Source organism: Acinonyx jubatus, chromosome E3, assembly GCF_027475565.1.
Source record: "Acinonyx jubatus isolate Ajub_Pintada_27869175 chromosome E3, VMU_Ajub_asm_v1.0, whole genome shotgun sequence".
Classification (NCBI taxonomy): Eukaryota; Metazoa; Chordata; class Mammalia; order Carnivora; family Felidae; genus Acinonyx; species Acinonyx jubatus.
In genome coordinates, this window is record NC_069398.1 from 30,148,482 (window position 1) to 30,160,822 (window position 12,341).

The window sequence follows — 12,341 nt, forward strand, 5'->3', positions numbered from 1 at the left end:
TGTAGGTTGTCTTTACACTTTCCTATAGGGTCCTTTGATGCACAAGATTTTTTAACTTTGATAAAGTCATTTATCTGTTTTTTTAATTTTGTCGTTTGTGCTTTTGGTGTCGTATTTAAGAAACCATTGCCTAATCCAAAGTAATAAAAACTTTACCCCTGTGTTTCTTCCTCAGAGTTTTATAGTTTTCGCGGTTAGATAGAGGTCCTTGATTCATTTTGAATTGATTTTTGTATATGTTGTGAGATAGGGGTCCAAATGTATCCTTTTGCAAGTGGATATCTAGGTGTTCCAGCACCATTTGTTGGAAAGACCATTTGTTGAAAACCCTTATTGATTGGACTTGGCACCTTGTCAAAAATCATTTGACCATAAATGTATTGCTGTATTTCCGGACTCTGAATTGTATTCTGTTGGTCTAGAATGTCTCTTCTTATGCCAGTTTCATACTATATTGATAACTATTGCTTTGTAGTAAGTTGAAATAGGAAGTGTAAGTCTTCTAATTTTATTCTTTTTCAAGATTGTTTTGACTTCAGGATCCTTTGCAATGCTGTATGAATTTTAGGATGAGCCTATTTCTTTTTATTAATTTTTTTAATGTTTATCCTTGAGACAGAGAGAGACAGAGCATGAACGGGGGAGGGTCAGAGACAGAGGGAGACACAGAATCCGAAGCAGGCTCCAGGCTCTGAGTGGTCAGCACAAAGCCCGACGCGGGGCCCGAACCCACGGACCATGAGATCATGACCTAAGCCGAAGTCGGACGCTTAACCAACTTTCAGGACAGGTGCCCTGAACCTGTCCATTTCTATAAAAAGGCAGGTGGGTCTTGATAGTAATTGCTTTGAGTTTGTAGATTAATTTGGGAATTATTTCCATTTAAACATTATTGAACATTATAATCCATGAAAAGGGATATCTATTTATTTAGGTCTTTTACAATTTCATGTAACAATGTATTGTAGTTTTCAGCGTCTAAGTCTTGTACTTCTTTGGTTAAATTTATTGCTAAGTATTTTGTTCTTTTCAATAAGGTAAAGTGGCATGTTAGCTTTTTTTTTGGATTGTTCGTTGCTAGCGTATAGAAATATAACTGATTTTAGTATGCTGATTTTGTGTTCTGCAGTTTTGTGGAGCTCATTTATTAGCTTTCATAGCTTTTGTGTGGACTCTTTAGGGCTTTCTGTAGATGAGATTATGTCATATGTGAAAAAGATAGTTTTATTGTTTCCTTTCCAATCTGGATGCTTTTTTTATCTGGCAAGAGTAGACATTCTAAGCTTAGTCCTGTTATTAGGGGAAAACCATTCAGCCTTTCATCACCAAAGATGATGTTAGCTGTGGGTTTTTCATAGCTGCCCTTTTCCAGTTGAGGGAGTTCCCTTCTGTTCTTAGTTTGTTGAGTGTTTTTATTTTTTGTTTATCATGAACAGATATTGGAATTTGTCAAATTCTTTTTCTGCATTAATTCAATGATACTGCAGTTTTAAAAATTCTGTTAATATTATATATTACATTAAATGATTTTTTATTGTTCGGCCACCCTTGCATTTCTTGGATAAAACTCACTTGGTTCTGGTATAGAATCCTTTTAATATGTTATTGTATTCAATTTGCTGGTATTTCACTGAGGATTATTTGCATTTCTATTCACAAGATTTTGGTCAGTGATGTTTTTGTCTGACTTTGGTATAAGGGTGATAGAGGCTTCACAGGATGAGTTAGGAAGTATTCCCTCTTCTTCTAGTTTTGAAAGGATTTAGGAAGGTTGGTGTTAATTTTTATTTAAAATTTGGCTGGAATTCACCAGTGAACTCATCTGGTCCTGGGACTTTTCCTTTTTGGATGTGTTTTGATTACTGAATCTTTACTTGTTCTAGACTTATTCGGAATTTGCTCTTTTCTAGTCAGTTTTGGTGATTTCTGTGTTTTTAAGATTTTCTGCATTTCATCTAGGTTTTCTAATTTGTTGGCATACAGTGGTTCATAGTGTTCTCTTATCCTTTTCATCTCTCTAAGATCAGCAAGAATGACCAATCTCACTTCCATTTCTTATTTTAGTGATCTGAGTAGTCTTTTCCTTCGGTCAGTCTAGCTACACATTTGTTGGTTTTGTTGACTTTTTCAAAGAACCAACTTTTCGTTTTGTTGATTTTCTTTTTTAATTTTCTACTTCACTTATCTCTGCTCTGATCTTTATTGTTTCATTCTGCTTCCTCTGGGTTTAGTTTGCCCTTCTTTTTCTAGTTCATTTAGATGGAAGGTTAGATTATTAACTTGAGATCCTCCTCTTTCAATCAATGTAGGCATTTACAGGTATAAATTTCCAGTTCTTTGCACTGCTTTTGTTGCATCTCCTATGTTTCAAAACGTGGTATTTTTATTTTCATTTATCTCAAAGTATTTCCTAATTTACCCTGTAATGTTTATGTGACCCATTAATTTTTCAAAAGTGCATTGTTTAACTTCAACACATTTGTGAATTACGAATTTCCTTCTATTATTGATATCCAACTTCATTCCACTGTGTTTGGAAGGGATACTTGGAATTATTTCAGTCCTTTAAAGTTTATTAAGACTTTTTTTTTGTGGCTTAATGTATAGTTAATCCTGGAGAATGCACTTGAGAAGAATGTGTTTTTTGCTGTTGTTGGATGGGATGTTCTATTTGTCTGTTGGGTCTAGTTGGTTTGTAGTGTTAAGTCTTCTATTTCCTTGTTCTATCCATTATTCTAATTGTTCTATCCATTATTGAAAGTAGGGTGTTGATACTTCCAACTATTAATGTGGAACTTTCTTTTTTTTCCCTTCAATTCTGTCAGTTTTTCCTTTGTATATTTGGGGCTCCATTGTTAGGTGCATATATATTTATAAATATTTATAATTATTTTATCTTCTTCATGAATTGACTCTTATTATTACATAAGGTCTTTATTTGTCCCTTGTTACAGTTTTTGTCTTAAAGTCTATTTTGTCTGATATTAATTAATATAGCCACTCTAGCTGTTGAATTTGGTTACTGTTAGTATGGAATACCTTTTTCTATACGTTCACTTTTAACCGATTTGTGTATTTGAATCTAAAATGAATCTTTTGTGAACAGCATATAGTTGGATCATGTTTTGTTATCCATTCCATCCATCTCTGCCTTTCAATTGAAGAGTTTAATATACATTTATGTATTTGCTGATAAAGAAAAACTTCTACCAATATCCGTGAAGCTTTTACATTTGTGTTACATAGCCAATTATACTAAGGAGACTATAACCAGGTACAGCTTTTAGACTTGGGCTTTATTGTTGGGTCCATAGTGAAGAAAATAAAATGCTAATTATTGTCACTGGCCAAAAAAAAAAAAAAAATTACAAAGATGTCTATTATTTTTTTAAAAGCTTTTGTTTTTAAGTAATCTCACACCCAATGTAGGGCTCAAACTCAACCCTGAGATCAAGAGTTGCAGGCTCCTCTAACTGAGCCAGCCAGGCCCCCCCCTGCCATTTTAATATTGGTTTTCTGTATGTCTTACGTCCCTTTTTTTGGCTACTCTATTCCTCCATTACTGCCTTATTTATGTTAAATTGCCTGACCACCTTTAACGGACATATAGGGTGTCTATAGTCTTGTACTTTTACACACGATGCTGTAATGCACGTGTGTCAGTTTACCCATCAGCAAGCCTATCTGTGGATAAATTTCTACATTTGGGAATTCAGCTGCTGCTGGAGCGATGTTAACAGAAATAGGGAAACAGGCAAGAAGCCTCTTTTTCTTCCTCATCTCTCACCCTCTCTCTAGAACTTTGCATTGCAGAAGTGAACAGGGAGCCTGCCAGCATGGGATCTGGGAGTCCTAGCCCCAGTATCACAGGATGGAGTATAACAGAGTAGGGAAGAGGAGAGAACATGGGTAAATAGTTGCACATAAGAAATCGTCCTATTCCAGGGGTGCTTGGGTGGCTCAGTTGGCTAAGCGGCCAACTCTTAATTTTGGCTCAGGTCATGATCTCTCGGTTCAAGTCCATGTCAGGCTCTGCACTCATAGCAAGGAGCCTGCTTCAGATCCTCTGTCTCCCTCTTTCTGGCTTGTGGCTTTTCTCTCTTTTTCTCTTAAATAAATAAACGTTAAAAAAAATCATCTGATTCCCTTAACATCTTATTTCCAAGGGGCAGACTGATTTTCAACTTCTTAGAATTAAGTGAAATTAGGTTCTTAATATCAATTAGAAGAAATTAATCTCTCCACAACACAGGTTTGTTAATCTTGTAGATTGAGAATCCCACCCATGGTTCTTAGTAACCCTCTCTCTTGATTTAAGCTGTGTATATTACTTTAGGCTTACAATTGTGTCTTTAGTGATTAAATTGAAAAAATGACTCTGGAAAGTGATGTGCATCTAATGGACAATGCTTCTGTGTCCTTTTCAAATCTTGGATGAGCAGGAATGCTATCAGTTTCTGCATTGGTCTATTGGACAACATATTTCAAGACTTAGTCATATCTTGCCTTCCTTTTCCCCCAGGTTCCAATTTATCTGCCATTATCAAATAGCATGCCTAAGAGAAGGTGATTTATTGCATGTTTTGGCATCTATAGAACAGTAGAAATGTCTCTTGGAAGTGGAAAAAAATTTCATCTGGTGGGCATATTCTAGGGTAACTGTATTTTTTGTTTCTGTCTGGAACAATTCTGTTTTAAACCTGCTGTCCTGGCATAATCAATAATAGTACCCTTTCTTTTTCTAAAACGTGCCCTAGTTTGGTTGATACGGTCACTGGATATGAAACTTACCCATCTGACTGATGTTTAAGCCATCTTATCTGGTATGGTTCTACTCTAGGAAATTTGAAAACTTAACCTCTGAGATGTTAGCTGTGTCATTCATTGGTCACCATGTGGGGAAGTCATACAGAGAGAGAGAGTAAAGTCTGGGGTTGAGGTTAACAAGAGGGGCCTGTGACTGCATATGTAGTTGCATAGACATAATATATAAGGATCTTTATTTAACATATGTGCTTTCACAGGATGTGCACACATACCTCCAGGCACGTGCACATCTCTAAAAAGAGGGAGAGAGAAAATCCCAATCAGGCTCAGAGCCCGACGTGGGGCTAGAACTCACGAACCATGAGATCATGAACCTGAACCGAGATCAAGAGATCATGAACCTGAACTGAGATCAAGATTAACCCACTGACCCACCCAGGAACCCTCCCCCTTTTTAATGTTCATTTATTTATTTATTGAGGTGGGGAGGAGGGACAGAACAAGAGGGAGACAGAGAATCCCAAGTAGGCTCCGTGCTGTCAGTGCAGAGCCCGATACGGGGCTCGAATTCACCAACTGTGAGTTCATGACCTGAGCCGAAATCAGGAGGTGGATGCTTAACCAACGGAGCCACCCAAGCATCCTGGTGGTGTTATTCTTTATTAAAAGAATGCTTCTTTTCAAGATGAGAGATCCTATTAATCTTTTAAAGATTGAAAGTCCTTGTTGGGATGAGCGCTGGGTGTTGTATGTAAGCCAATTTGACAATAAGTTATATTAAAAAACAAATTGAAAGTCTTGAGTGCAAGGGTGTAACAGGGAATGCCTGGTATGGACCAGCTGTTGAGACTCCACACAGCAACAATGGCCAAGTGTTCTTTAGGTTGTGAGCAGGGTTTGACTTTCACTGTGGTTTGAGTAGCTCTGTTGTTAGTGCCTTTCACACATTTTCATGGGATTTTCTTAAAACTTTTTAAGTGAGTTTAGACATGTCTATTATGAATCCTTTTTTTTTTTTTTTAAGAACAATTTTGAAAGTGTTCTCAGATAGGCAAATTAGAGTGACAACCTCAGTTTTCCTCCTTTTCACTGTTTCGGGATATTTGTCACGTATTTTCTGGGCCAGGTGTAGATAAGTGCAAATAAATTTGCTGTTGAGGTGGACAATCATGTGTCTCACTACCCCGGTGTTGTTACTAATACTCAAAAGAACAAGTGCGATTTCATTAAGGGTAACCTCTTTTCTCTGGGAATACCATTTGGTGCCACTTTGGAATTGGCTTTGGAAAGGCTGGGACCAGCTTAATATTGCTTGCTTCCTATAACTGTATGCTATTTGGCACAGGCAGTCTCGCAAATCGAACAGAAAGATCATCTCCGGTGGAAACTGTTGGAGGTCATGTGTATGCAACTTTCTCTGAGTTTGAAGATAGTTGTTTTCCTGTTTTTAGTTGTCTTATACGCAAGGGATTTCCAGGAACTCCTAATGAGTGTGAATCAGAAGGAATCAACCAAGTCCAATCAGAAAGACCTCAAGGTGGGTTTTATTTTGGGGGTGAGAAGTGATGGGTGCCTGGCTGGCTCAGTCAGTAGAGCAGTAAACTTAAAAGTTTATTGCAACTCTTGATCTTGGGGTTGTAAGTTTGAGCCCCACTTTGGGTGTAGAGTTTGCTTAAGAGGAAAATCTTTACAAAAAATAATAAAAGCGAGGCTTTGGTTTTCTGAAAAGAATGCATTCTTTCAGATGCTCCTTCTGGCGAGGGTTCCTCATGGTGGCAGAGGACTTCATGTGTCAGGTGGTAAGAGTGGATTTCATTTCTACCCCTTCCTACAGATGGCACAGGAGGGCTCCTTCTGTGTTTGATCCACAGGTGGTGTGGGCAGGGAGTTGTCTTTGTTGATGCAGGAATCTTCTTTTCCCCAAAACTTGTCATAGAATCAACGGTAATAGTACGTTAGTTCCATTTGGTTAATAATTACAATTATTTGGATTTCTTCCTGCCATTTTCCACATTTACTTTTCCAATATGGGAAAAACTCAAAGGGAATATTTCATCTTCACTGTAGGAATGAGCAGTAATTCAGAAAATGCAAAGAGCTTCTTAGCTTTGATTTAATCCATAAATGACTTGAGGAAAACCAAAGAAGGAAGATAAGAGATACAGAAGGCAATGGGATTCTATTTTGAGAAAGAGAGCATGAGCTGGGTAGGGGCAGAGAGAGAGTGGGACAGAGTGAAAGAGGGAGAGAGAGAGGCCCACGCAGTCCATGCTGTCAGCACAGAGCCCGATGTGGGGCTCGATCCCATGACCTGAGCCACAATCAAGAGTCGGATGCTCAACCGACTGAGCTACCCTGGCACCCCAGCAATGGGTTTCTTAAAGTGAGAGCAGACCACCTGTCTGGTTTGCCTGCAGTTATAACCCTCACTGCTTACTATGGTGGTGGCCAGAGTTTTGACTTTTTCTTTGTGGTTCATATGACCTTGTGTTCCCAGTATTTACCAAATGTTTTAAATAGTTTTCCAAAAAATTTCCTTGTTCGTTTCCCACAGTGTGCACATTCAGACCATAAAAGGACCTATTGAGATACATGTTAAAATTCCACAAATGATAGTGTCTCTTAATGATAGGTGTTGAGATTTCTATTTACAGGGATTTAGAGTAGCTTAATGATAAGCTAAATTTTTCTAGTTCTTTGATATTTTCCTTTTTGCTTCTTTGGGATAGTCTCTCTCGATAGATTTCCACAGCCTGCTTCCCTTAAGCTCAGTCATCATTAATGGAGCAACTACTTCTTGCGATAACTTTTTTCTGTACGGTGGAGGGTACCAAGTAAAAGAAGAGAATTTATCAGATGTAGTCTCTGCTTTCTAGAACCTTACATTGGGAAGGGATGGATGGGGAGAAAAAACTAGCAGATTGTAATGCACGCTCTACTGGAGGTAAACAGAATCACAGGACTATGGGGGCAGGCGGATTCATTCCATCTGGATAGGCTTGAGGGAGGTGTGTGGGGATTGTGGCATTTGAGATTGCCATTTCGTTCCTGGATGGGAATAGGCAGGTGGGTGTTGGGTTCGGAGGGTGTTTTAAATAATGGAAACCGCTTGAGGGAAGGCTTAGAAACGGAGCAGCACTTGGCATTTGTTCGGGGAGGAAGGGGAATGATAGGTTGTTTTGTTTATTTTTATTTTTTTAATGTTTTTTTATTTATTTTTGAGAGAGAGGGAGACAGAATGCGATTGGGGGAGGGGCGGAGAGAGAGGGAGACACAGAATCTGAAGCAGGCTTCAGGCTCCGAGCTGTCAGCACAGAGCCTGATGCAGGGCTTGAACCCACGAACCGTGAGATCATGACCTGAGCTGAAGTCGGATGCTTAACCGACTGAGCCACCCAGACGCCCCATAGATTGTTTTGGGTACTGGGATCATACATAGTCTTAGCAGGAGAAGCCACGGTAGAAGATGAAGTACTTACTGGAGTTCATCTATGTGGGAAATCTCCCTTTGCCATTTACATCCAACTCTGACACATAATAATGAAGATGTAATATGTGATCATAATTTAAAAATCTGTCGTTATGAGACAAAAATCAAGAAGCAGTATATATGGTGGTTGAAAACATAGGTTTTGAAGCTGGATTGCCTGGGTTCAAATCCTGAATAGCTGTGTGACCTCGGGCAAGTTACTCAGTCTCTCTGATGCCTCACTTTCCTTGTGTATAACATGGGGATAACAATAGTGCTTACAAATTTATTGCCACGATTAAATGACTAGCAGGTAAGGTATTTACAACAGTATATAAATATTACTAGTTATTAGTAGTAATGGTTATTTGCAATTTGATTTTTTTTTCCTCTGAGAAAGATTGGATTGGTCTTTTTATAGATTATATACTCTGTGTAATTAATTGTAGCATCCCAGGCCTATAAGTGCATGAAGACTCTCAGAGCAGAATTTTCACTGGGATAAAAATGTCTATCTTTCAGAGAACTTCGGTGCTTTGCACTAGAGCTGTCTGGTTTTACCTACTCCTTTCTGGGACACAGCTGACTTGGAGAGGTTGGTTGGTGGCGTCATTATTTGTGTGTGTGTAATGGAATATTATGGGAGAGAATGTTATCGTGTGTATCAGGAAAGTGCTTTGGTGACAAGTAACAGAAACGGACTTTGGCTAATTTAAGCATAAGAGAATTTATTGCAAGACTGTTGGGGACTCACGAATGGCCAGGAGGCTGGGCACCAAAGGTGAGAAGCCTAAGGTGGCTCAGGTGGCCGGGAGGCACAAAGGCCATCTCCTAGGCTAATGGCCTGGTGTGTGTGCATAGGGTCTCTGTCCCTGAGATTTAGGACGTCTACCTCCCAGCCGTTCCTGGTCTCGTGTAAAGGCCTGTTGGAATAGCAGACATACTGGGAATGGTTAAATGCCTGGCTCTGAGGGTCAGAGTACATTGTGGAACAACTGTGTAATGGAATGCATTGTGGCCCTTAAACATAAAGGGTATTTAATGACATGGAAACTGGTTCACGCTTTTTTTTATTAAGCGAAAAAGCAGGTAGCAAAACTGTATGTGTGGGATCGTTATATTTAAAAACTTGATGAAGGAGCTTCTGTTATTCTTACTTGACAGACAGGCACAGAACTGTTGCCTAGTTGGCCCATGGTCACTCGGCCAGTGAGTAGAAGAGGTCGGACTTGAATCTGTAAGTCCGGCCCACAGCTGGGCCCTTGGGCACTTCATCGCTCGCTCTCCGACCTACACGGAAAGGCTCCACGTGACAACAGGAATTGAAGTTAGAGCTAGGTGGTGAGATTATGGTGCGCTTTTATTGTTTACTCTGATTTCTGATGAGCATCCGTCACTTCTATAGTGACCCAAATGATTAAGTAATTGTAAAAATGGAAAGTTTTGCAGTACTTTTCTTCCAGCTGACAAGTTGCGTCCAGGTGTATCCACTGCAAATTGCTTTTTCTATGCAACAAGAGACCCTGATTATCACCTCCATCAATACGTGGGTTTCCCTGAACTTGTATATGTCCTGCAGTGATCATTGACCATTAATTGGACAGGTGATTAGCATCATCAAAACCAGAAAAATGTTCCTGGGCTTTTAAACTCTGTGGCTCCTGCAGTTTCAGGATTACATCAAAGCATTGATAAAATAGTTTGTGTTTTAAATGGGAGATTCAAATCTGTGAAGCTTTTTAAGATTTGTGTTTGTCACGTCTTGGCACGAGTTTCTCGTTTGTAGTCTAGTTATGAAAAGACTCTGGTTTCCATATGTATTTTTAAAATACTCTGAGTCATGGCTCCAAATGAGTAATAGACATTATATCTGTATTAGATTTCTGCTGTGTCATACCTCCATGTGAAGCTAGTGCCTTCTTTGAGTGCTTGCAACAGCCAACACGGAATTTGGCCAAATGGTATTCATTTCACATAGTCTTCCTGGTGCTTTTTTATTTTCAGAAATTACTGTTTGGGAATGCAAATGTATGTTTGATTTCACAGGTTGCTTAGGGAAAGGGCCCATGTGTGTGTGCACACGGGCCCATATGTACATGGCGCTGTGAGTGGCGTGTGCACACTGACTGCGAGATGCGCCGTTACAGGTGCCCCTCGATGAGCAAAATGCTGAGAGTCAAACAGTGACGTGGCTTTCTTATGATCTGACATTTTTATTTTACAGTCTCGAACAGGTAGCTCATTGAAATATAGATTTTTATTGTGTAGTGTTCTTGTGCGTTATAATTAAAAAGAAAAAGCAGGAGAGATGAAAGGATTCCTAAGGTATCTTCATATTCAGTGTCCATCTCTCCTCAACCGTTTGGCACAGAATCACCGATATTTGTATATTTCCACGTGCTGTGCCATAGTGTTGACACTGACACTTTTTCAGAAGGATGGGCTATTCTTAGCTCCCCAAATTTTAAAAACCACTTTATTGAGATACAACTCACATTTCATACAGTTTACCCATCCAGTGGGTTTTGGTGTGTTACATTAGTAATTTTTACAAATTGTGGTAAAAATATCTAACAATTTACCGTTTTAACCATTTTTAAGTATACAATTCAGTGGCATTAACTACATTCATAATGTCACCACTGTGTATTTACAAACTTTTTTTTTTAATCATCCCAAACAGAAGCTCTGTGACCATGAAGTCATAACTGCTCATCTCCACTTTTCTCAGCTTCGTGGTAACCTCTCATTTACTTCCTCAATGCATTTGCCTGCTGTAGATATTTCGTAAAAGTGGGATCATACAGGGGCACCTGCGCGGCTCAGTCGGTTAAGCGTCTGTCTCTTGGTTTCGGCTCAGGTCGTGATTTCGTAGTTCTTGGGATTGAGCCCCACATTGGGCTCGGTGCTGACGGTGCAGATCCTGCCTGCAATTCTCTCTCCCTCTCTCTCTGTCCCTTCCCTGCTCGTGCATATGTGCACTCATGCGCTCTCAAAATAAATGGACTTAAAAAAATAGTGGAATCATATAGTATTTTGTCTTTTTGTGTCTGGCTTCTTTCAACTTAGCATAATGTTCAAGGTTCATTCATGTCTGTGTGTCAGAGTTTCCTTCCATGGTATGACTGAATACCACTTCATTGCACGGGTATGCTGTAATTCGTTAATCCGTTAATCAGTTGATAGATACCTGGGCTCTTTCCACCTTCTGGCTATTGTGAATAATGCTCCAGTGAACATGGGTGTACAAGTATGTATTTGAGCCCCCGCTAACAATTCCTTTGGGTATATACCCAGGAGTGTAATTGCTGGGTCATATGATAGTTCTGTGTTTACCTTGTTGTCTAAGTTTTACTACTGGTGCTTTTTTTTTTAATGTTTTAATTTTTTAAAATATTTATTTAGCACATGTATGAGCGAGGGAGGGGCAGAGAGAGAGGGAGAGAGAGAACCCCAAGCCGGCTCCACACCCAGCAAGGAGCCCATCACTGGGCTTGATTCCACGAACCAGGAGATCATGGCCTGAGCTGAAATCAAGAGTGGGATGCTTGGGGCCCCTGGGAGGCTCAGTCAGTTAAGCATCTGACTCCGGCTCAGGTCATGATCTCACAGTTTGTGGGTTCAAGCCCTGCATCGGGCTCTGTGCTGACAGTTCAGAGCCTGGAGCCTGCTTTGGGTTCTGTGTCTCCCTTGCTCTCTGCTCCTCCCCCACTCACATCCTGTCTCTCTTTTCTTCAAAAATAGATAAACATTTTAAAAAATTAAAAAAAAAAAGAGTGGGACGTTCAACCCACTGAGCCACCCAGGCGCCCCTAGTGCTGGTACTTTTGATCGCCACACGTATCCAGGCAATGACAACTGTATCCCAACTGTCACTAGCTGATTGTAAGATGCATCTTGATTTCAGAGATGTTAATATGTAGGCCTTAGAATTGATGAAATATTTATATGTTGATATTCCATAAAGCTGGATACTTTTAAGGAAGTGGTGGGTCAACATGCCTATACTAGAAGATTCTCATCTGAGGATATTCTTAAAAATCGTTTGTAAAAAATACAAGTTCTCCATTATAAAGGAATATAGGTGGTTTGTATGATATTTGGG

General features: G+C 39.5%; 1 protein-coding gene across 6 annotated transcripts in view; it reads left to right on the forward strand.

The window, feature by feature from the left end:
* Positions 1 to 12,341, forward strand: part of SMURF1 (SMAD specific E3 ubiquitin protein ligase 1) — a 108,434-nt gene that overhangs the window by 22,054 nt on the left and 74,039 nt on the right. The window contains exon 1 of one of the 6 annotated variants that reach the window (XM_027042206.2): positions 807 to 8,831. The exons of the other annotated variants lie outside the window; for them this stretch is intronic. Coding sequence (XP_026898007.1) covers positions 8,744 to 8,831 — 88 coding nt within the window. The 5' untranslated portion in view covers positions 807 to 8,743. Of the gene's footprint in view, positions 1 to 806; positions 8,832 to 12,341 lie in introns of those variants that run through there. 6 annotated transcript variants of the gene reach the window in all.